A 21,985-nucleotide genomic window follows, 5' to 3' on the forward strand; every position below is an offset into this window, starting at 1 on the left:
GAAACCCCTAGAGTCGAGAGAGGAATATTTAAAGACATATAGTCTAGAAAACAGCAGAATTTGGGATTACAAGAAGACCTCGGCAAAAAAAAATTCTCAAATAAGGGTTCTTTTTAAGATGCTGGAATTAATTGCATCTGTGCTGGGGTTGAAACTCAAATGGCCACCCTTATGTAAGGTAATTTATTCCCACAACTTCTACCTGCATCACAGGGCTTTGTTGGTTTAACATCAATGATACAAATTAAATACTCATTGTATGAGGTGGGAGGGAGAGAAAGATTATGTTTAAGCTCATACTGACTGCAACATTGTCTGTTAAAAATGAGCTGTGCACAAAACACAGAAAGCTTTTTAACAATACAATTACACTACTGAATTTTTTAACTTTAATTATTTCCTGCTACCAAATGGCTTCAATTCTGATTAGCTTCCTTTGTAGTAACTGGTGTTTTTCTACATTCAATCTCAAAAGATGAAAAAAGGCATATCTGCTCAGGTTTCCTTGGAATGTTTTTTTCTTAGTTATCTTTTGGAGTTGGGAATCATGTTACTTTATTTAACATACTGTGTTTATTATTCTAGCATGTTAAAGATGTTTTAACAGTGATGTTAATAGGCATATTTTATTTTAATATTGAATAATATATCCTTAACTATACACAGATCTTTTAAACATTTATAGAAAAAACACAACACAGTTGAAATGAGAAATTCTAAATTCTAGTAGTTTCTGGATTTGATCATTTGTGCCCATTTCCATTGAAACCAAGGCTTAGAGAGCAAGATTTCCATATGGAAAACTGAAGGCTGAATGAGTTTTGTAACTGAATTTAAAATTGCAGGAAGAAACTCTATTGTGATTTCACTGTCTACTGCATACACAGCAGAATAGCTGTTAGTTATAAAAGCATCAGGCTACCAAGGTAAAGTACTTGAAAACACAAAGTGAAACACATTTCACTGACGAACGTAATAGACAGTCAACCTCCTTATCACAATTGCCTGGAGATAGACACACCTTTTCATGTCTTGTATTCATCCTGGCTACTTTCACTCCTTCTGGAGAGCTTTTGAACTCGGATTTGACACCTCTTAAATTTATGCTTTCTGTAAATGTGAAGAGGTTTTCTTTTCTTAGTTTTAGCTTTACTTGGAGCTCAAGTCTAACTTACATTAACGAGAAGTAGTCTTGGGCTTAGAAACTCAATGTTTGTTCTTGATCTTTCTTTTTTTCCTTTTGTTTTTTATGAGATGGAGCTAAAAACCCCAAAGTGGGACATAATGGCTTTAGAGACAGGAAGGAAATATTCTTTACTCTTTTTTTTCTAGTGTAAAAAGCCCACAAGGCTCTTTTGTACAAAGCCCACAGTAGAAGCGCTCCCTCAAAAGTCACCTTTTTTTCCTAAATAGTCTTAGAAGAGACAGTGTTCAGAAAAGATGACAACATCAAGTGTTGCCAATATTAGACCCAAAACAAGCTAAATGGTTTATGGCCAGAACTTCCATTTACTATATATACTGTCAAAACAGGAATTTTTTTCCCAACCAATAAAATGTTTCTTTAAAAGTCATTGCCTCTGAAATTCTACGATCAACAACTTGCCACTTAAAAAGAAAAAAAAAAAAGGGGGGAAAGTTCTCAAATGAGATATAGTGAGAAATAATCAGTATGACATCACAGAGAAAAACAAAATGGGATTATGAGAATGAAAAACTTCTGGATTATGGATGGAAAAGAGGTGACAGATCCATTTCCTCCTATCAGCTTAAGATATGACTTTGATTTTCAAAAACCCGGTAGCCATAGAACACGGCATCCACTTGGGATCATATGATACTAAATAATAAATCTATATCAAAATTAGCAAAGTACAAGTGCAATTCATTCAATCAGCTGATATTTATTGAGTGTTTGTTATGATGCAAGCACTCCATGCACATAAAACAATGGCAAAGTCCCTATTCAATGAATCCTACATTCTAAAGAGTAATAGAATCTTTTTTTTCTATTACAAATTGTACAGGCCCTTGAAAGTGGATGATCTTGAAGTAATGAAAGATTTGTTTTCCTCCAAAGACAAAGTTTCCTCCAAGACAGAAATAGCTGTCATTTAATTAAAAGATTAGAAGGGTTCTATGTTTGAAGACCTGGAGTTTAAAGCACATTCTTCGCCTCTACTTGACCAAGATAGTTTTTGAACTATCTTGAACATTTATTTCAATTTTGAACATAATTTTGAACATTTAATTCAACTTCCTGTAACACTTACAGAGCTCCCATAGGCAAAACAATATGTGTTCTTTAAATATGTTTGAAATACATTATTTAGAGCAATACTTAAAGTCTATATGTAACACAGTCCTATACATAATATTTTCTTCAGTTGTCAGCACTATGTTTTGCATGCTCAAACCACCGAAACAAAGACGTCCCCAATGCCTACCTTGAACAGTCAGAGTAGCAGATGCTTCAGCTTTTCCCACCATATTTTCTGCAACACAGGTGTATGAACCCATGTCACCAGCCATCACCTTCCTAATTTTCAAGGTATGATCATCTCGGATTTCATATCTAATGACATAACAAAAGAAAGCACAGTTAAGTGACTTTCCACTTGAAAGATCTCATCATTATACACACAATGCTTCAAAGCACATGCCACATTCTTTTCTGATAATTTAAAAGAAACAGTAAAATGTGGTATTCCTCTAAGTCAGCTGGCAGAAGAAAAGCTTGTTTTTATAATTATGTGGACTAACATACTAAACTACTTTCTAAAAGAACATTTTGGGGTAAAGTTGGCATTTATTTACTTATTTCCTCAAGCTCCTGTGGTCACACTAAAACAAAAAGATAGTGACCATTAATTAAATTCTTATCATTTGCCAGACTTTAAATGTTTTATAGATTTTATCCTTCTAAGTTTTTAACAATGGTATGAAATAACTGTTATGCTCACCTCCACTTTTTGGATGAGGAAAATGAGGTATAGGAGGTAAGGCAACTTGGCATAGGTCCTCATCTAGTTCGGTGGCAGAGTTGAAATTTGAACCCAGTTTCATTTTCAAGTTCACTTGTCTTGCCTCATCTTCCCTCCCCTTAAATGTTGGGTTTTCCTTTAACTTTCACTTTAGTCCTCTTTTTACTCTACATGATCTCCCTGAGTTAAGTTATCTACTATAGTTTATATATTGATCTACTACACAAACATTTCCTATCCCTAATTCATCTAAGTTCCAAATTTGGATTTCTAACTAATAATTAGACATCATATTCCATAGGCACCTAATATTTAATGTATTAAATAAAATTTCCATTCTTCCCCTAACATAAACCAACTCCTTTCCTTAACACATTTACGTATCTTCTTTCACCAGCTGTCCATATCTAACAACTCCTCCAATTTGTCATTTTAGTCTTAGAAATTTCTCTTTACTGTGGAGCCCTGTCTCCATCTCACCTCCCAGTTCAGATAGTTTACATCGCTGACCTGGACAACCACAAAAATAGTGTCCCTGCCATTAGCCTCTCCCCAGAATAATGTAACACCCATAGTGCTAACAAAATTAATTTTTCCTCTTATTATTTTTTGGACATGGAGTCACACTCTGCCACTCAGGCTGAAGTGTAGAGATGCGATCTTGGCTCACTCACTGCAACCTCCGCCTCCAAGGCTCAGGCAATTCTCCTGCCTCAGCCTCCCGAGCAGCTGGTATTACAGGCATGTGCCACCACACCTGGCTAATTTTTGTATTTTAGTAGAGACGATGTTTCACCATGTTGACCAGGCTGGTCTCGAACTCCTGACCTCAAATGATCTGCCCACTTCGGCCTCCCAAAGTGCTCAGATTATAGGTGTGTGCCACCGCGTGTGGCCAACAAAATTAATTTTTCTAAAGGGTAAACCTATTTATACTAACACTCTTGGCTCACCAATGTGCATATATTATTAGAAATTCTTTATTACACAAAGCCCTTCTTAGTTTCAACCTGATATCTCATAACTTCTCATCATAAATCCTATGCCCTAGCCATGCTAAACTTTATGCCACTCAAAAGATATGACATTCCTTCTCAGCTTGTGTCTATGTTGTGATAACCCATTTCCTGGAATATTCTTCTCTTCTTCCTTATCAGACTGATACATATTTTTCAAGACGTTACTTATGTGTCATGTTTCTTTGAGAATTCAAATCCCCCCCCCTCCCGAGCTGGCATAGGTTTACCTTTATGTGACAAAAGAGCTTGTGTATTAGTCCGTTCTCACACTGCTACGAAGAAATACCCAAAACTGGGTAGTTTATAAAGGAAAGAGGTTTAATTGACTCACAGTTCCACATGGCTGGGGAGACCTCAGGAAACTTACAATCATGGCGGAAGGCACCTCTTCACAGGGCGACAGGAGAGAGAATGAGTGCCAGCAGGGGAAATGCCAGACGCTTATAAAACCATCAGATCTCATGAGAACTCACTCACTATCACAAGAACAGCATGGGGGAAACCACCTCTATGATTCAATCATCTCCAACTGGTTCCGCTCTTAACATGTGAATCTCATGATTCAAGGTGAGATTTGGGTGGGGACACAGAGTCAAATCATACCAGCTTGATATTGTTATTCTGTGTCTATCAATACATTTCATTTTGTGAGCTCCTTGAGAGCAGAAACTATGTCTAAACCACTACTGTAATCCCAACACCTAGAGAGAAGGCTCAACACATGTTTGCTGAATGAGTGAACATACTGGAGAAGACAGCCCACTGACAATACCTGAAAGCCTTTATTTTATTGGCTCTTTTCCTAAGGCTCCCTGATTCATGCATCTCTGCTCCTGGCCAATTTAAGGACTTGACAGATATCAAGAAACTCTGACCTCTCCTACCATTCCCTGGTGATACTTTAGCTGAGGAAAGGAAGCCTGATTTTTAATTGGCTCACGGACACATCCTTAATGCTGTATCCTTCCTCCCTTTCCTGCCTGCTACCATTCCAAAAAATTAGTATTAACTGTTATCTGGCTGAACAGAAGAGAAACCTGTGATATGAAAGAATATCACATTTTACAAGTGTTCCCTGTGCAGCCCAGGGTCATGAATGCACAGTTCTTCTCTGAAAGCCTCAGAGAAAGCAGGATGGCAACCTCCTGTTTCTAATTATCTCCAGTATTGTATCTGGCCCCTGATAGAGGATTCTAGAATGGACTATTCTAACGGCCTGGATGTGGAGATGATGTGATGAAAAATGTAGAAATGCTGAGTTGATAAATCAAATCATGAAACTCTGATGTGTACCTGGATTTGGGCAGCTCTCCATCATCTTTCCTCCATCGTACCGTAGGTACAGGGTCACCTCGGGCCTCACATTTAAATTCTGCACTGTCATCCACAGTTACTGCCAAGTTACTGGGTCTCTTCACAAATGATGGTCTCTCTAAAATCAAAAAGAGCCACCTTAAGGTAAAATTTTAAAATGAACCAGCTGAAAAACACTTAGGAGTTCAGTAAGAGCATATTTTTAATTTAAAATATTAGTGAGGAAATTATTCCACAGAGTCCGCTCATTCTAGAAGCTTCTCCCTAGGTTTAGTGCTTCCTCCTAGTGCTCCTCCCACATCTTTGGCTATTTTACCTCAGGCTGCTTTTCTGATTTCTTCTCTCCTCTTTCTACGTACCCCACAAAAATACTTGGCTTAACAATATTTCTTTCTCCCTTCTATACAGATATAAAATGATAAGAGATCTATTTTTCAGTAAGAAGATTAAATAAAATTACACTTACCTAAAACAGTTAGTTCTGCTACTTCACTCTCACGTTCCCCAACCATATTGGTACCAACACAAACATATTTGCCAGCGTCACTTTTACGGGTGTAAGTGATCATGAGTTTTCCTCCTCGTATCTTAAAAAAAAGTTTCACATGAATACTATTAAAATTGCTTCAGCTATGTTTACCTGACAGAGGTCTTCACAAATGAAGACTACTTTCTAAGCATATACATCAAAGCATAATTACATCAAACAGCTAATGTGTAGTATTTGCTGTTTTTAGGTAGTAACCTTAAAGAGAACTGACTCCAAAGGTACAATATAAAAAAAGCAAAAATGTTTCTCTTTACTTACATTTCATGTAAAGTTATATTCTGTATAGCTAGAAACTTGTTGCCCACTCGGCCAAGTTATTTCATATTATTTAGTTAAGTGAAAAACCACAAAAAATTGCGTGAATAATTTGGTTAGCAAGAGGAAAAATAAAATTCTTAATACCATATGACTATAACTAATATAGAAATATATATTAGTTATAAGTGATTTCAAGAAAATGTATTCCAGCATTATACGAATTAACTAAGATGTCTCTAATAACTTAATTTGCCTGAGTTGCTTTAAAGGAATGTATCTTCATTGCAAAAACATAGTAGAACCTGTCATTTCCTTAAAAACGTGATGTTGCTGTCACCCAAGCTGGTTTTGGGGACTTGGGAAGCAGAGAATGAATAGGTCCCAATAAATCATCAGGAACGACACATTTGGGTACACTCTTGAACATATAATTGAATGCAAATTAATTTTAAATGTTATCAGGCATACAGTACAAGAAGTCGACTGAAACTAAACATGAATTAAGACTGGACTATCCTTAATTTAACACGCTTTTGGATGAGAATTGAGTTCAATTACCCACAAATATCTACAATGTCCTGATCTTAGAAAGGTTTCATTAGGGACAATTTCCAGAAGGTTTATTCATAGAGGTTTTTACCTCATAGTTACCAACTAGATAAAGGAAGAAGGAAGAAGGAAGGAAGGGAGGCAGGGAGAGAGGGAGGAAGGGATGGAAGGAGTGGGGGAGGAAGGGAGGAAAACATCCAAGCACATTTTTTTCATAATACATTAAGGAGTTCATTGAAACTACTGCTTTGTAAAGGTGAGGTCCCCTCACAGTTTTGAATGCCTAAATGAATTTATTTTAATCAAGGCATCCAAACTAGGTATTCTGGCCAAGTCTCTAAATATTAGAGGAAACAAAACATTAACAAAGTTTTTAATTTTTGTGGGTTTAGAATTTGATTTTTTTTCAGTAGCATCATAAACAAATGATCAGCCTGCTCCAGATTACCATCCAGGGATTTTTCTCTGCATCATTCATCATTCTGTCTCTCATACCCAGAACAATGCCTGCACACAGTAGTCACTCAAAATACTGTTGTTGAATGTAAACTACTATTGTTAGTCTGTTATCCAAGTTAAAATATTTCTATAAGGTTTATAACAGTTATAAGATATATTAAATTGTTTTATTTTTTCATACATACTTACATTTTCAAATAGAGAAATATAAAGAAAATGTCACACAAAAAATGCACGTTAGTGTTAGTACTTTTGAACATTCGTCTTTCAATTATGTGTGTATATATACACACTCACATACACGCATGCATATACAGAGATACACATTTACAGTGAATATGTGTTTATATATACATATACACATATAAATATATATACATACACATAATTTTCCTAAAGTAGAATCATGTTATATATGCTGTTTTGTAATCTGCATTTTCAACAGTATGAGGCATTTTTATATTTTAAATGTTCAAGAAATTTTACACAGATCCTCAGCATCAATTTCCATGGCTACATACAATTCTAATGTTTGGGTTTACTACACTTTACCTAGCTATTCCCCTACTGATAGATATTTAAGATATCAGTGCCAGGTAATATAGATATCTCATTCTTTCCGCTTATGAACAGCACTGAAATCAGCATTTTTTTGTATACACTTTTCTCATATGTACAGTTATTTCCTTGGGACGTAGCAAAGTGGGATTCTTAAATGTATACCCAACTTAAGGCTATTGGTTTATACTGCTAATGATCTTGTTTCATAAAGTCATTTTAATATATCATTTAAATTTCTGTCTTTATCATAACCCTGCTGGGAGACTCTGTGGGGAAGTGTTAAAATAACCTGACTTTTCACTAAAGGGAACAGTGGTCAGAAAAGTACAACCTCTCCTCCCACATACCTCTGGTACGTGCACTGTAACAACATGGGTTAATTATGCTTCCGAGTGTCAGTCCCCTGACCTTAGTGTGAACACTGAAGCAGAGGAGCACACGTCATTCCTCATGGGATCCCCTGTTACAATGCGTTGTAAATAGTAAAAATTGTGTGGGAGGAAATGACTTGTGCAATGTCACACAACAAGTTGGAACAAGGTGAAGACTTTAGGTAAGATATGTGTCTTTGGCTATATGCGTTATACAAATGAAAATAAATGCACAGCTCACATCCTTATTATCTTAATGTTTGATAAACTTGAGTTTAAAAAACTTGAGTTCTTGAGGTCCAGAACAATTTGAGTATCATCTTATCATAATCTTCCTAGGAACTTTTGTAACCTTTCATGCACTGATTTTGGAACACTCGCATAAGCATTTCCAAAAACCTTAAGGAAACAAAATTATTACAGGAAAAGAGGAAGATGAAAAATCCAATATCTGAAATGGAAGTTAAGTGAGCTGAGGTGTAGCTAGATGTTTCTTTATTAGTTCTATAACTTTGGATAGCATACGGAGCCTCTTGTTATGCCTCAGAATCTAACCTTGAAGTCTCTGGATATTTGGGAGACAAGTTTATTGCTGAAAGAATTATACAACGATACATAAAGGATATACCAAAGTTAGAGGAAACAAACACATAATTTAACATTCTCTTTGTTTTAAAAGTGAGTAGGTGTTCAATGATTTTTACTTACCATAAAATGTAAGGCTTTAAGGACAATTTTAAGACATTCAAATACATAGAAAAATTGTGAGTCAAAGGATAATAACATATAAATAATTTGCAACAGCGTAGATTGATTTCTACAGCTTCAGTATAATATAGTACTAATTCACTTTTACACATCTTAAATACTTGGGAAAGTAGAGTTTTAATTCAACTTGCTTATGCACACGTGGGGCACCAATTAACATTATATATGACAGCCCAATGCTATTATATGTTGAAAGAATCCATACAAACGGAGAAGGAGGGGGATTTAGTTAACAAGAGTAATGAGGGGACTGCCAGGAGATCCACAGACATGAAAAAATTCCAATTTCGAGATGAATGGGAGGAAACAATAGCTGAGGTAAACCAAGATTCAAAGAGAGCTATAAAGGCCCAAGGACTTCGTAGTATACACCCTGTTACTATAGCTCCAATTATATATTACGCTTGGCTTAATCATGGAAAATATTGTATCACTAAATCTATCAGATCTATTCTGAGCCCATATCCATGTGTTTGGTATTGAATATAGATAGAAAAACTGTTTCTTTTCAATCAAAATTTATTTTATAGCCATCTTTTACAACTAAATCACACTGGCTGTGTAAATTGAAAGTAACCCACCAGGCATTTTACAAATACTTTCTCTATTCTTTGTAAGTAAACAAAGCTGGAGTTTGTTTACTCTGTCAAATTTTTCTACAAGAAATGTTATTGGATAAATTAAGCATCACGAAAAGCTGTTTTCATTAGTAACATAATATGACTAAAAGCATATGGTTACATAGTGTTCATACATGTAAAACTTTCATATCAATGCAAAAATATAAAACAAATTCAAGGCCTGAAAAATCTTAAATTTTCAAAACACTTTTAATGAGAAAAATGCACTTTTTGTAACAATAGCAGAGATATTAATCATCAATGAATAAATAAGGTCAACTAAATAGCACCTTTGTTTGTCTACTCAAGGTATTCTTTACCAAAATTACCTAGGTAAAGCCCAAAGACAACAAAATATATACGAAAATGTAACATTTTTTAAAAAGATTTCTAAATCCTAGATAAATTTTCAGATACATATACTTAGGAAAGCAAAGTGAGCATGGGCTCTGGAGTCAGAGTACTTTTTATTATATATGTGTAACTTTAGCCAAGATATTAGTTCCTCTGTATCTCTGCTTTTCAACTCTAAAATGGAAATCCTATTAATATAGAACTCTAAGGATATTATGAAGATTATGAAATAAACCATATGAAGCCCTTAGAAAATGCCTGCACATTATTATTATAATTATTTATTACACATATGCAGTTAATGATTCAATATTGTTTTTGATCTGTCTAATAAAAAACAATATTCCTTCCTTAGGCTAAATCAGTCGCTTTTTATTAAAATTACAATTATAGGTCACATAATAAGGTTTAGTTAAGGATGAACCTCATATATGATGACGATCCCATAAGATTATAATGGAGCTGAAAAGTTCCTAGTGATGTTGTGGCCGTTGTAAGATCGTTCCCCAATGCATTGCCTTTTCTACGTTTAGATAGATTTAGAGACATGAAAACTTGCCGTTGTGTTAGAATTGCCTACAGTATTCAATGCAGTAGCATACCGTACAGGTTTGTGGCCTAGGAGGAATCGGCTATATCGTATAGCCTAGGTGTGTAACAGGCCATACCATGTGGTTTGTAAGTAAACTCTATTATGGCCACACAACAATCAAATCACCTAACAATGCATTTGTCAGAGCGTATCCCTGTCATTAATCAATGCATGACTGTAATTACTAAAGCAACTTCCACTGGTTTCATCAGGAAAATATATATTTGCATTGACGCAGCGTAAGACTTAGAAACAAGTAAATGTTCGGCTTTATAGATCATTATTATCTCATCCAAAGCAGTGGTTCTCAATGGAGGCAATCACCTCCCCTCTCCCAGGAGATACCTGGCAATGCCTGCAGGCATATTCTGTTGTCAGAACTTGGCGTGGGACTGGGGGACTGAAGAGTGTGGGGTGGGGGGCAGTGTCACTGGTATCTAATAAGTAGAGGCCAGAAATACACATCAAAGAATCATCTGACTCAAACTGTCAATAATGCAGGGATTGAGAAACTGTGTTCTAAAGACCCAGTTCTGGACTAAGAATAAATGCTGGATTCAAATGACAAAAGGAAGGAAGCGATACAATTAGATAATACAAATAATACTTATTGTATTTAAGGAAAAACTGCTCAGATTTCCCAGATTCGTATAAATACTCTCCCCCATAAATTTCCCACCTCATCAAAAAACCAATTTCATTATAAAATACAACATTCTGTTATATACTCACTGACAATAATGGTTAAGGACCCCAAAGTAGATGTTACAAAAAATGAAAAAATAAACAAGCCTCATCAAGCCTGGGAGACACTTACTGCCTCAGGGATGACAGAGATAGAAACTGGTAAAAGTGAAAGAACAAACCACAGAGTAGGGCAAATGAACTTAAAAAACGAGAAAAATGACAGCTTTCAGTTTCAAAAATTCAAATTAATTTTGGCATTATGTCAATGACTACATTGAAATGGACCTTAAAAGGCCATAATTCTACTCTCAGTGGTCACAAATATGGAATTCATGGTGGGCTGTTCATTTCAATAAACAAAAGAACAGAAAAATGACATAGTACTATGACCCTGATTGAATATAACACACTTTCAAGCAGTACCTCCCAGTAACAGTCAACATTTTGGCTGGGTGCAGTGGCCCACGCTTGTAATCCCAGCACTTTGGGAGACCGAGGCGGGTGGATCACCTGAGCTCAACAGTTTGAGACCAGCCTGGCCAACATGGTGAAACCCCATCTCTACTAAAAAATAAATAAATAAAAAATTAGCTTGGTGTGGTGGCACGTGCCTGTAGTCCCAGCTACTCTGGAGGCTGAGGCAGGAGAATCGCTTGAACCTGGGAAGCAGAGGTTGCAGAGAGCCGAGATCGTGCCACTACACTCCAGCCTGGGCGACAGAGTGAGACTCTGCCACACACAGACACAAAAGCAAAAAGACATCAACATTTTATGTTGAGTCATATAAAAATACTGATTGTGAATTTAGGGTGAGTTTATACATTTTAAACTGTGGTGCCCCTATGTAAGTCAAAAATGAACGTTTTCTCTGTCTACATAGGGAAGAAAAATATGTCTAACACAAACAAAACACTACAAATGTGAAAATAGCACTATTTAAAATAAGCTGAAATATTTCTTGGCAAGTCTCTTCCTGCGGCTGGATTTGACAGCTGAATTGTAAACCTATCAAAAACTAGTTTGTGTAATGAACAGACACAATGTTAAACACTGAACTGCTGCAGCACTGCTTCAATTAACATAATCCGGGTAGTGGAGAAGCAGAACATGTTAAAGTTTCAGACAATGTGCTGGCATTTAGCCTGTGTCAAAAATTCAAGGCAGAGGTCTTCCTTCCTCATTACCATATACCTTACCAGCCCACAATAGTAACCACATTAGAAGACCACATTTCCATAAGCTCTAGACAGTGCTTGAAGAGGCCCTTAGCTATATACATACTTGATGAAAGCAAAGCAAAACAAAAAAATGTCCCACTGGTCTTGCTCCTTTTTGGGAAAGAGACAGATGAGAGAGGAGAAGAAGATAAAGAATTTTAAAGTTTAAATATATTTAAACTTTCTACTTTTCTCTGTAATAGTCTCAGGTTTAAAAAAATGTTTTAGAGACATAAAAATGTAAAAATTCTTGATGTGTTTAATATATATGATTTTTATACACCACGAATTTTCCCTGTAGAAAACTAGAAATGACTACTTTTCCTAGGGGTAAAGGCTTCTCTGAGCAGTAGGAAATCCTGCCTGAATTGTTTACTGAATAATTATAGAGAATAATCAGGTTTAAGATGTAGCTTTTCTACCAAAAGTGAAGAAAACCATTTTATGTCTCTGGTTAGCATGAAAAAACTAGCATCAGTGTTCTTATTTCCAGAATACAAGAAAAAAAATTTACCTTTGCACACAAAGAAATATACTGCCTTTAAAAAAGTAAATTCAGTAAACTTTTTTCGTTCAGTTCCCTTTTAAAACATAAATTCAGTAAGTTTTTTGATTGGGTCATTCTAGAGTATACAGCTTACCCTGAAATCAGTGCTCACAATCAGAAATAAAGATGAACTTAAAATGAACTCCTTGCGATGTCTTCATTTTCTACCCTAAAGCAAGTCAGATGATTTGCAGTATCTGTTACACAGGAATTTTTTTTTTTTTTTTCAGACATCACCCCCACAATGTTATCCATACACCTCTAGGTTAACACACTAAACAGACTGGAGCTAATTAACTAGTTTGGCTACACAAATTCTTTTCTGCTTTTAATTACATTAACCTAATGTGACTTGAATTCAACAGACCAAAAACAAAACCGCTAATTATATTAAGGGCTTCAAAGATGATTTCAAATTGCTAACCACCAAACTGTCATAGAATTTATCTCATTTCCTTTAATATATTTTACATGCAAAATCTGTGCTTTACTAAAAATACTATTTAAAAATACATCAAAACAATGAATAATAGAATATTGATTTATAATGCTAAAAGAGAAATACGTTTCAACTAACACAGATAAGACACACATAGGTATCATCATATCAATAAGCAATTATGCAGTACTAAATTTTTATAATCTTTGAAAAGATTAAAGGCTTGAAAATATTCATTTACAGTAGTAAGGGCTTGACAAGTGGGATTTACCTGAAGAATGAAGTTGTCTAAAGCACCTGAGTTTAGAAATTATTTTTTCAGAAAAAAAACTTGATTCGTTACCACCAACTCGTTTTCACACTATTTTGCAAAGTAAGTGAGATGAGAGGTTTTGAATTACAGTCTAGTGTATCATCCTTAAACAATTCACCACTAACTCTCCTTGTGAAGAATATCTCTTCATAGAAATGCTGTCAATTCTGCCTGGATCTTTGACCTATAGAATAGAGAGCAAGCTGTTGTGAACTACAGAAGTGCCTGGCATGGCTTCTTAACAACAATGAGATGCAGGTAACCCAGATGGCCAGTCATAGCCCCCAGACATTCCCCTTGGTGAAATCAGCTGCAGGACAGTTTTAGATGGTCCCTAAGGACTCCTTTCAACAGAAACATATGAAGAAGAGTCACAACAATAACGGCTTTTATTTCTCTAAATTTTGGCATCAAATTAACAATAACAACAACAACAACAGTAACAATCCAGAAAAAAATAACTTGTCTGAGGAGGGTGCAGAGAATAAGAGAAGGCAAAGTAATACCCATTACTTTCCAATCTGGCTGCAAGAATATCAGCCTTTAATGTTAGTTCAGATTAAAGCATTCATATTGTCTAATGCATGCCATCCTATTTTTCAAAAATAATCATGCTTTATTGCATTCTAATTAAGCAAAAGCATTGCTAGTACCATAATTATTTTGTATAAATGATAGACAAAGAATTGGATAATCAATCTCAAAAGTATCCTAGTAACCTAAAAATATATAATCAAGTAAAAATAATTCATAAAATTCAGATATTATACAATATAAAAGAAAATACAGTATTTCTTATTTTATAATATTTCCTTGTCATATTCCCAGTAGGTACTGCAAAAAGATTAATTTAAAAAACTACATCTCTTATTAAATAATTTCATGTTTTTATTAACTATTATGCTTTAATATCATATCCAGATAAATTATATTTCTGAACATACACATTAATAATTTTGCGGTTTGTCTTTAAGACCTAAATTTTAATGTAGTTAGGTATTAGATAAAAATGTAAATTGTTGATAAATCAATTCAAAACCATCACTATAAAAAAATCATTGATAGAGAGCAACTTATACTTACTGATCTAGTGACCAATACTTCTCTTAAGTGTAAGAACAAATTTCAAGAAATTTGTTTTTATATATTCTATAAAAATGTATATTTTATATATTTATTTGTACTAATCTCATAAAATAATTTTAAAATTCTATGCATTTATGACAAAATGACTTTATATTAAATATCAAAGCAAATGTTTTATTTTAGATTAAATAAACAATAAACCTCAGCCAAGTCACGGTTCTTCTTGGTTAGCAAAGTTTATTAAAGATTTTTTTATCTTTGTATTTTTTATAAAAGCTATTGATTTTTTATTCATTTTCCCAAAATTTGTTACCTCGCTCTATTCCTATTTTATTCTGGTTCACAGGGACCTAAAAGAGAGAGAAAGGGGAAGGAGGAGGGGAAGGAAAAAGAGGAAGGAGAAATGCATTATTTTAATTACTTCCCACTCAAGTCTCTTGATTAGATATGATCTGGTTTCATGCTGTGCGTCCACAGGCTGTCAGGTAAACCTGTCTTTAACTCAAGACCAGTCTAATATGAACTCATAACACAAAATGACAGCACTGTATCCCAAGATGGATGAAACTAAGGAAAATAGATTGTATACTAACATTTATAAGATTTTGCTTTTTCTTCTAGGCTACAAAATAATTATACTCAGATTAGTCAGCTTTCAATTAAACTGCAAAAAGTACCTAGATTTTACAAATTATTCACTAGTCCATTCTCAAGTGAAGGCTATTTCATCATTTACAGCCTGCTTCAAGTGTAAATAATGTTCCTGGGATTTGCACAAAAAATGTTTTATATAACAAAAGGACACTGGGGCAAGTACATACACATTGTAAAGAAAATATGAGAATGACAAATTGAAAGCCATGACCATTCTAAAAATTCCAGGTGACATAAAAAAGGACAGCATTGCATGGAGAAAAGCCACAACTTGTTTCAGGTCTTTCAACTACTCTCTTAGGAGTGGAATTGAGAGGAAAAATAGGCAATTCGGATCTCTCCATTGGCGTCCCACATTTGCCCGGGCTACATACACACAAGAGAACACGATCCAGTTTCATTGTTTCCTGGTACACTTCACAATACCATTTGAAAACCACCATGAATTCAGCCAGGAGTTTAAACACTCTTGATCATCAGAGAGAAGCAACAAGAGACTCATGCAGAAAAAGCAATTATCCCAGTGGGAACACGTGGCTCTTTGCACAGCTTGGTGAGCTGCCAGCTGAGAACACAGGCCTGGGAGAGTCCCCGCCTAGGACTCTGGCAGCTGCACTTCCCTGCTATTTCCATTTCTCCTCCTAAACTTCTCATTTCTTCCTCATAGCAGTTTATAAATTGGTAGTTGGCTGTTTGCTGCCGCAGAAGCACACCTATGATAATTTGATTATAGACTACACCAGGAAGAGCTGTACTGCTAATTGCAGGTAATGGGAGCCACCCTGCAGAGAGACATAGTTAAAGGAAAGGATGATTTTCTTCGTGAAAGTATAAATTAGTATCTTGCTCTCTATCAAAAGTATATCACCAGAGAACCTTTTTATGATTCCTAACTTTAATAAATAATAGAAAGAAGTAACACAGCCCTCTTTAAACATACCAGTTTTGCTTGCTTAACCGTAGCTCAAAGACAATATGAAGCCTTGGGTATGGCATTTTTCTGCTGGACACCCATTTTCCTGGGCTAGCAGAGGTACGTAGCATAAGCAATCAGCCAGGAAAGCCCCTTCTAATTTATAGTATTAACCAGGAACAGACAACTGCTGAGTGCTGATGAAATGGACAGCAGATAAAACAGTGAAGGCTTTTTAGCAGATTCCCCAGGTGTCTGGTTCCCAAGTCATTAAGACTAGAACCCCAAAGTGAATCCTATAAAGGAGGCAATATAAAGAGTGGTTTTAGCCTTTGTTAGCTATCTTCTAAAAGTAAGAAAGCTAATTGATTTTTACCTCTATGAAAATTCTAGGTAGATTACATGCTAGCATTCAGCATTAATATGAAAAATTGATTTAGCTTATAGCTATTAAAGTTAATGTATTATTTCCTTCACAGGTCTCATGAAACAGTGTCCTGCTGTTTTAAAGGTAAAAAACAAAGTCTTATGGGCAATTTTCACTTTCCCACAAAACCAGGTTTCGTTTTTATCACCTCATCCAGCCATCTGGCTCTAATTCTGAATTTACATACAGTCACTGCTAAGACAGCCTGAAATAAAAATCTACAAGGGAATTATGACCATACTCTAGAAATAAAGGTGACAAATGCTCATAGTATTTGAGGGGAGAAAAGCTCGTTTTCAAACTCTTGGCTCTTCTGAATTACAAGTACACCAGCTGAAAATACTTTGCCAACAGTGAATCCCTTTTCCTCTCTGTGGGTTCTTACACTTAGCTCTATAGTTTGGTCCAGTGTGAGAAATTTCCGTCACTACCAAATGCTTGCTAAGATAAAGCCTTTTCCAGAGATCACTATAACTTTTTACCCTTGAAATTTACATTGACTTACATTCTGTAGAAGACACAACCATGGCAAAGTCAAACCAAGGTTGGGTATGAAAGGGATTCCTTGATACAGATTGACCAATTTTACTTTATATAAATACATTTTTTATTAGAAAATATAAAACACATTTAATATTACTAATTAAGATTCTATAGAAGAAATATTCCTAAAATAGCTCCAAATTGAAGTAAACACTCATGCACATTCTGTGGTATTTGAATCCCAAAGAGTCAAAGGAGAAAAAGAAGAGCTTGCAAGTGACAAGCTTAATTGATTAATCAGAAGTTAGGGCTCATCAGACCAGGGTAAGAGATTCAATATCCATATGGCCAGTTGCTTCACCCTCCTTTGTTGAACACGAGATTATGCTAGAATGTAGCTCACTCATTTGGCAAATTTGTGCCTCATTTCATATGGAAAACATGTTCAAAACATACATAAATCCCATATCTTCAACAATACACATTTTAACATAAATTAAAATATTTCTACACACCTCCTAAGAGGAAGCAAGTAGGCTAACTCCTCAATATGAGGAAGAAAATATGATCTTAGAAAAACAGGTCTGACCTAGCGCTTAAAAAGGAGCTTTCTAGTGGGGTAAACTTCAAAATTATAAATAGGTACTTTTTGCTATTTCCTGAGAACTAATAATTAACTCATGGACAAATAAGAAATAAAAATAAATTCATCCTGACCATTTCTATTTCTATAGTTGTTGGTGAAAACAAAATAACAGAGAAAATGATCTGTGTAAAGGGTATTGTAAAAACTGTTCGGAGGGATATTTATTCGGAACGTTCTTTTTTAGTCATAAATGGTTCCATTCCATAGCCAAGACAAAAGCATGCTGAACAGAAAATGTAATGCAAATGGTGTTAATTGTACTAAGGGATATCAGTGTTTTACATGGCTTCTAACCCACGTCTAGGTTATACTGTTGGAACTTTGAGCTGAGAAATCAGAACCTTGTGCATCCTAGGTTGCTTCCATAGAAACCTATCTAAGAGTTCCAGCATTTAGGGATTGGAAAGGTCCACTAGAAGTTACATCAGTCAGTGTGAAGATTAAAGAACAAAGTAAAATCAATGAGAAAAGCTTGATCTGACATTCCTTGCCTCTCTTCTGCATAGAATATATGTTCTGTGATGGCAAAAACTTTCTCCTAGTTTTAACATTTAAAAACACAGCACTTACATAGAAAGTACACTATCAGAATTTTTCACAATCTAAGAGATTGGACATACAGAATTCTTATGATTTCAGTCATCTCTTCTGAAAAATAAAAAAGCCAAATATCTTCAAATTTATGTTAAAAGCACACTATTTTATACTGCACTGTAGAAGACAAATTCAAATTCTGACCACTCCATACTAAAATAACAAATATATTTAAATTCTCTGGAGTTTCTATAGAAATTTTAAAGAACTTAAGAACTGCAAAAGCCTAACATCTGAAAAAAATTATGTTCTATGTGTAAAATGCCTTTGACAGTTCTTTCTGCAAGTATACAAAAAATGCATCAGTGAATCTGTGGTAAATTTAATAAATGTGCCAGTGTATTTAAGCAACAATCTGTATTATTGCTATTGTTTTAATTAATGAGAACTGTGATATACCAACACCAGCTACGTACATAGCATTGTTACATGCATCATTTTTAACGTTGAAAACATTCTCAGAAAGTGTATTTTCCTACATTTTTGATGAGAAAATTAAGGCTCTGAGAATATCAAAAGTTGCTCCAGATCATTTGGTAAGTGCACTGAAGGTCATTCTACATAGATCCAACATAAAGCTTCGATAGAGGGCTTTCCTTGAGACAGAGAACCACGGCTTACATTTCTTTTTGCTTCCCACGCCACAAACTACAAATTCACAGTATTTTTTAAATGTATAGATCCTCAAATTGAATGGCTGGAAGAATGAATAGTTGCTCTCCATGGACCTTCCTGAGCACATTAAATTGAAGTTCCCCCTTCCAGCACACCCCATATTTAAGCCTGACCAATCTGGACATCCAACCTAATGGCCATTAGTCCATGTAATTGTCAGCAGAAAAAAAAAAACAATGTGCATGTTTACATTTCATATTTGCATGTGTTGTCTGTAGGACTAATGTTGTAAGGTAAATATCCCACATGCATTTCTATGCAGAAGAATGGCTCTCCTGTTCCCATGCAAACATGCGCTTATTATTATGAATGTTTAAAGGTTAAACAGAGTATTTACAAGCTTCCCTAATAAAGATGGGCAAGTGTGGCATGATCTTTTATACGCATGATGCATGGAACAATACAGTGATGTGATATATCGAGGTGAGAGAAGAGTGACACCATGCATGTGAAAAGACTAAGGAATAAGAAATCATGGATTCCTTAGTAAATTGTACTCTATCTCCTCAAAGAGACAAATTTACATTATTTTCAGCCAGTATTATACAGGTTCAGCCCAACTGCTTTTGAAATGTTCCCATACAGTATGATGCTCTTAAAGGTGACTTAAGCAAAAGCCTGTTTCTAATGCAATAGGCCTTTAAAGCTTTGTGATCACCTCGATTTGTAAGATTTAAGAAGAGTAAACCCGTATCATCTGGTAGTAATTTTGTTAATGCACAACAGACTATTTTACAAGTGTACAATTTATCATATTATCAAATTCTTTGGTCTTAAGGAGATAAAAACGGCAGTGGTCAGATGTTACCAAGAGCTGTTTGGTTAAAGTAACTAACCTTTAAACAAAAGAATTGCAGAATCAGCATTAGATTGAGGAGATACTAGCCTCACCATAAAACTTAGAATTATTCTTTGAGAGAGAATATTTAAATAAAAGTGATAATGTGGGCAAGATGAAGAAATAATGCTAATCATCACCAATTATAAATAATGAAAAGGAAATCTCAATGCCCTGTAAAGTGATCAGATTAAAAATAACTGAAAACCAAAAGGCTTAAGAAAATGTCTTTGATTTTTGCATTTTGAACCCTGTTTTAAGGAAAGGATATTGTTCACAATATCTTGTAAAATCAAATGCCCTTTTGAATGTACTACTTTTTTTTTTTAAAGATTACAATTCACTTTGCTTGATGTCAACAGAAAGAAAAAAATGCAGTCCGTACTATCATAAGCACTCAGAAAGATTATAAGCAATTGGAAAAGTCAACTTTTTAAAAATAGGGAATTCACTAAAAAGTATTGATATGCAAATATTTGTCCAAATTAAAGATAAAATGTATAAACAATTCTTTAAGATAAATTCTAAAACTACATTTTAGAGAAATATTTCATCTGATAAATGGAACACTGAGAATTAAATAAACTATTTAGGACATCATCCATGAACCCACAAAAGATTGGGCCTTTAATTTGGCAAACTACTTTAACCTATAATTAAACAAAGTGCTCCCTGACAGTAGCAAAATCCCACTAGTCCTTGGCTATTGGGAGACATTTAATGGCCTGATCAGATATATCAAAGTGCTTGGAAACTGAAGAAACTCTAGCTGCTTGTGTAAGCATATATTTTAAGAAAAAAGTAAGAGAAGAAACAACATTTGCATGTCTGCTTTCTATGCTGGGGTGGCAACCTAATCCGAAATTCCTACTGCAGTTTTGTTATTTGACCATGTGTGTTCACTTTGTATCATTTTAATACAGTACTTCTGCTTAATATATGGTATTATTTTGAATTATGAGGTACAACTTTCTTTTTGGCTGATTACTCCAATTTCTGAGACACTTTCTGCTTTCTGGAAGGTCTATTCTGACTAATAGATCATGGATGCTAACTAGCAGCATGCAACCATATCAGGTTTCGTCTCAGTGATTTTCAAGAGTTGGCGGAATTCCATGTGGAAGGCAGCATAGGCATACTTGGTGAGGCAGTCCTCTACGTCCTGTAACGTTACTTTGACTGAAACTAACATGTGGGTGGAACTAACTTTTGGAAAAGTATCCAAAACTGTTTTGGGTCTGAGTGTGCTGACTCATGCCCGTAATCCCAGCCTTTTAGAAAACCAACCTTGGCAACACGGTGAGACCCCATCTCCACAAAAAAAAAAAAAAAAAAAAAATTTAGCTGGATATGGCTGCACATACCTGTAGTCTCAGTTACTCACATGGCTGAAGTGGGAGGATCACCTGAGCCCAGGAGATTGAGGCTGCAGTGAGCCATGTTCACACCACAGCACTCCAGCCTGGGCGACAGAGAGATATCCTGTCTCAAACAAACAAATAAACCAAAAGACTTGTTTTTTAGGAAAACTATTTGGAAAAACAAAAACTCCAGAATCATCTCAGGAGATTTAAGAGGATACTAACAAACAGTATGCAACAGTCAAAGCAGGATAGCATATCAACATTGTATGATATCAAAACTGAGGACTTTAATTCATATGTAAGTTCATTATAGTACTTAGATGAAACTTGAAAATATACAGTATATTGTTTCCCAAAGTCATCAAAGATTATTTGTTGAACTAGAAAATATTTTGTTTGGCAATCTCTGGTGTCCAATGCCTTACTTCTGCATCTAAACATACTTTACCCCTCTATGGTCCTGGAGTCAGTTTACGTAAAGTTAAAAGAACTTTATAAAGAATAACAAGTAGGTGTTTCAAAGGACCTGTACAAAAATGGGCATGTAGATTATACATTATAAAGCCCATCAAGGTATATATCTTACATATTGAGGCTCATATATTGATGTAAACCTATACATTGACCAAAACAGGATATACTACGGTTTTACAAGTGTTTGGTTTTATGATCCATGAAATATCTAATTCAAAAAGTTTGCTTT

At 35.0% G+C, this 21,985-nt stretch overlaps 1 protein-coding gene across 8 annotated transcripts in view; it reads right to left on the reverse strand.

The window, feature by feature from the left end:
• Positions 1 to 21,985, reverse strand: part of ROBO1 (roundabout guidance receptor 1) — a 1,151,566-nt gene that overhangs the window by 104,788 nt on the left and 1,024,793 nt on the right. For all 8 annotated transcript variants that reach the window (XM_073009653.1, XM_073009651.1, XM_073009652.1 and 5 more), the window contains 3 exons: positions 5,784 to 5,904; positions 5,297 to 5,435; positions 2,448 to 2,575 (listed from right to left, as the gene is read on the reverse strand). In XM_073009653.1, the coding sequence (XP_072865754.1) occupies positions 2,448 to 2,575; positions 5,297 to 5,435; positions 5,784 to 5,904 (388 nt within the window). The remainder of the gene's footprint in view (positions 1 to 2,447; positions 2,576 to 5,296; positions 5,436 to 5,783; positions 5,905 to 21,985) is intronic.

The sequence above is a fragment of the Chlorocebus sabaeus genome, chromosome 22 (genome assembly GCF_047675955.1).
Source record: "Chlorocebus sabaeus isolate Y175 chromosome 22, mChlSab1.0.hap1, whole genome shotgun sequence".
Lineage (NCBI taxonomy): Eukaryota > Metazoa > Chordata > Mammalia > Primates > Cercopithecidae > Chlorocebus > Chlorocebus sabaeus.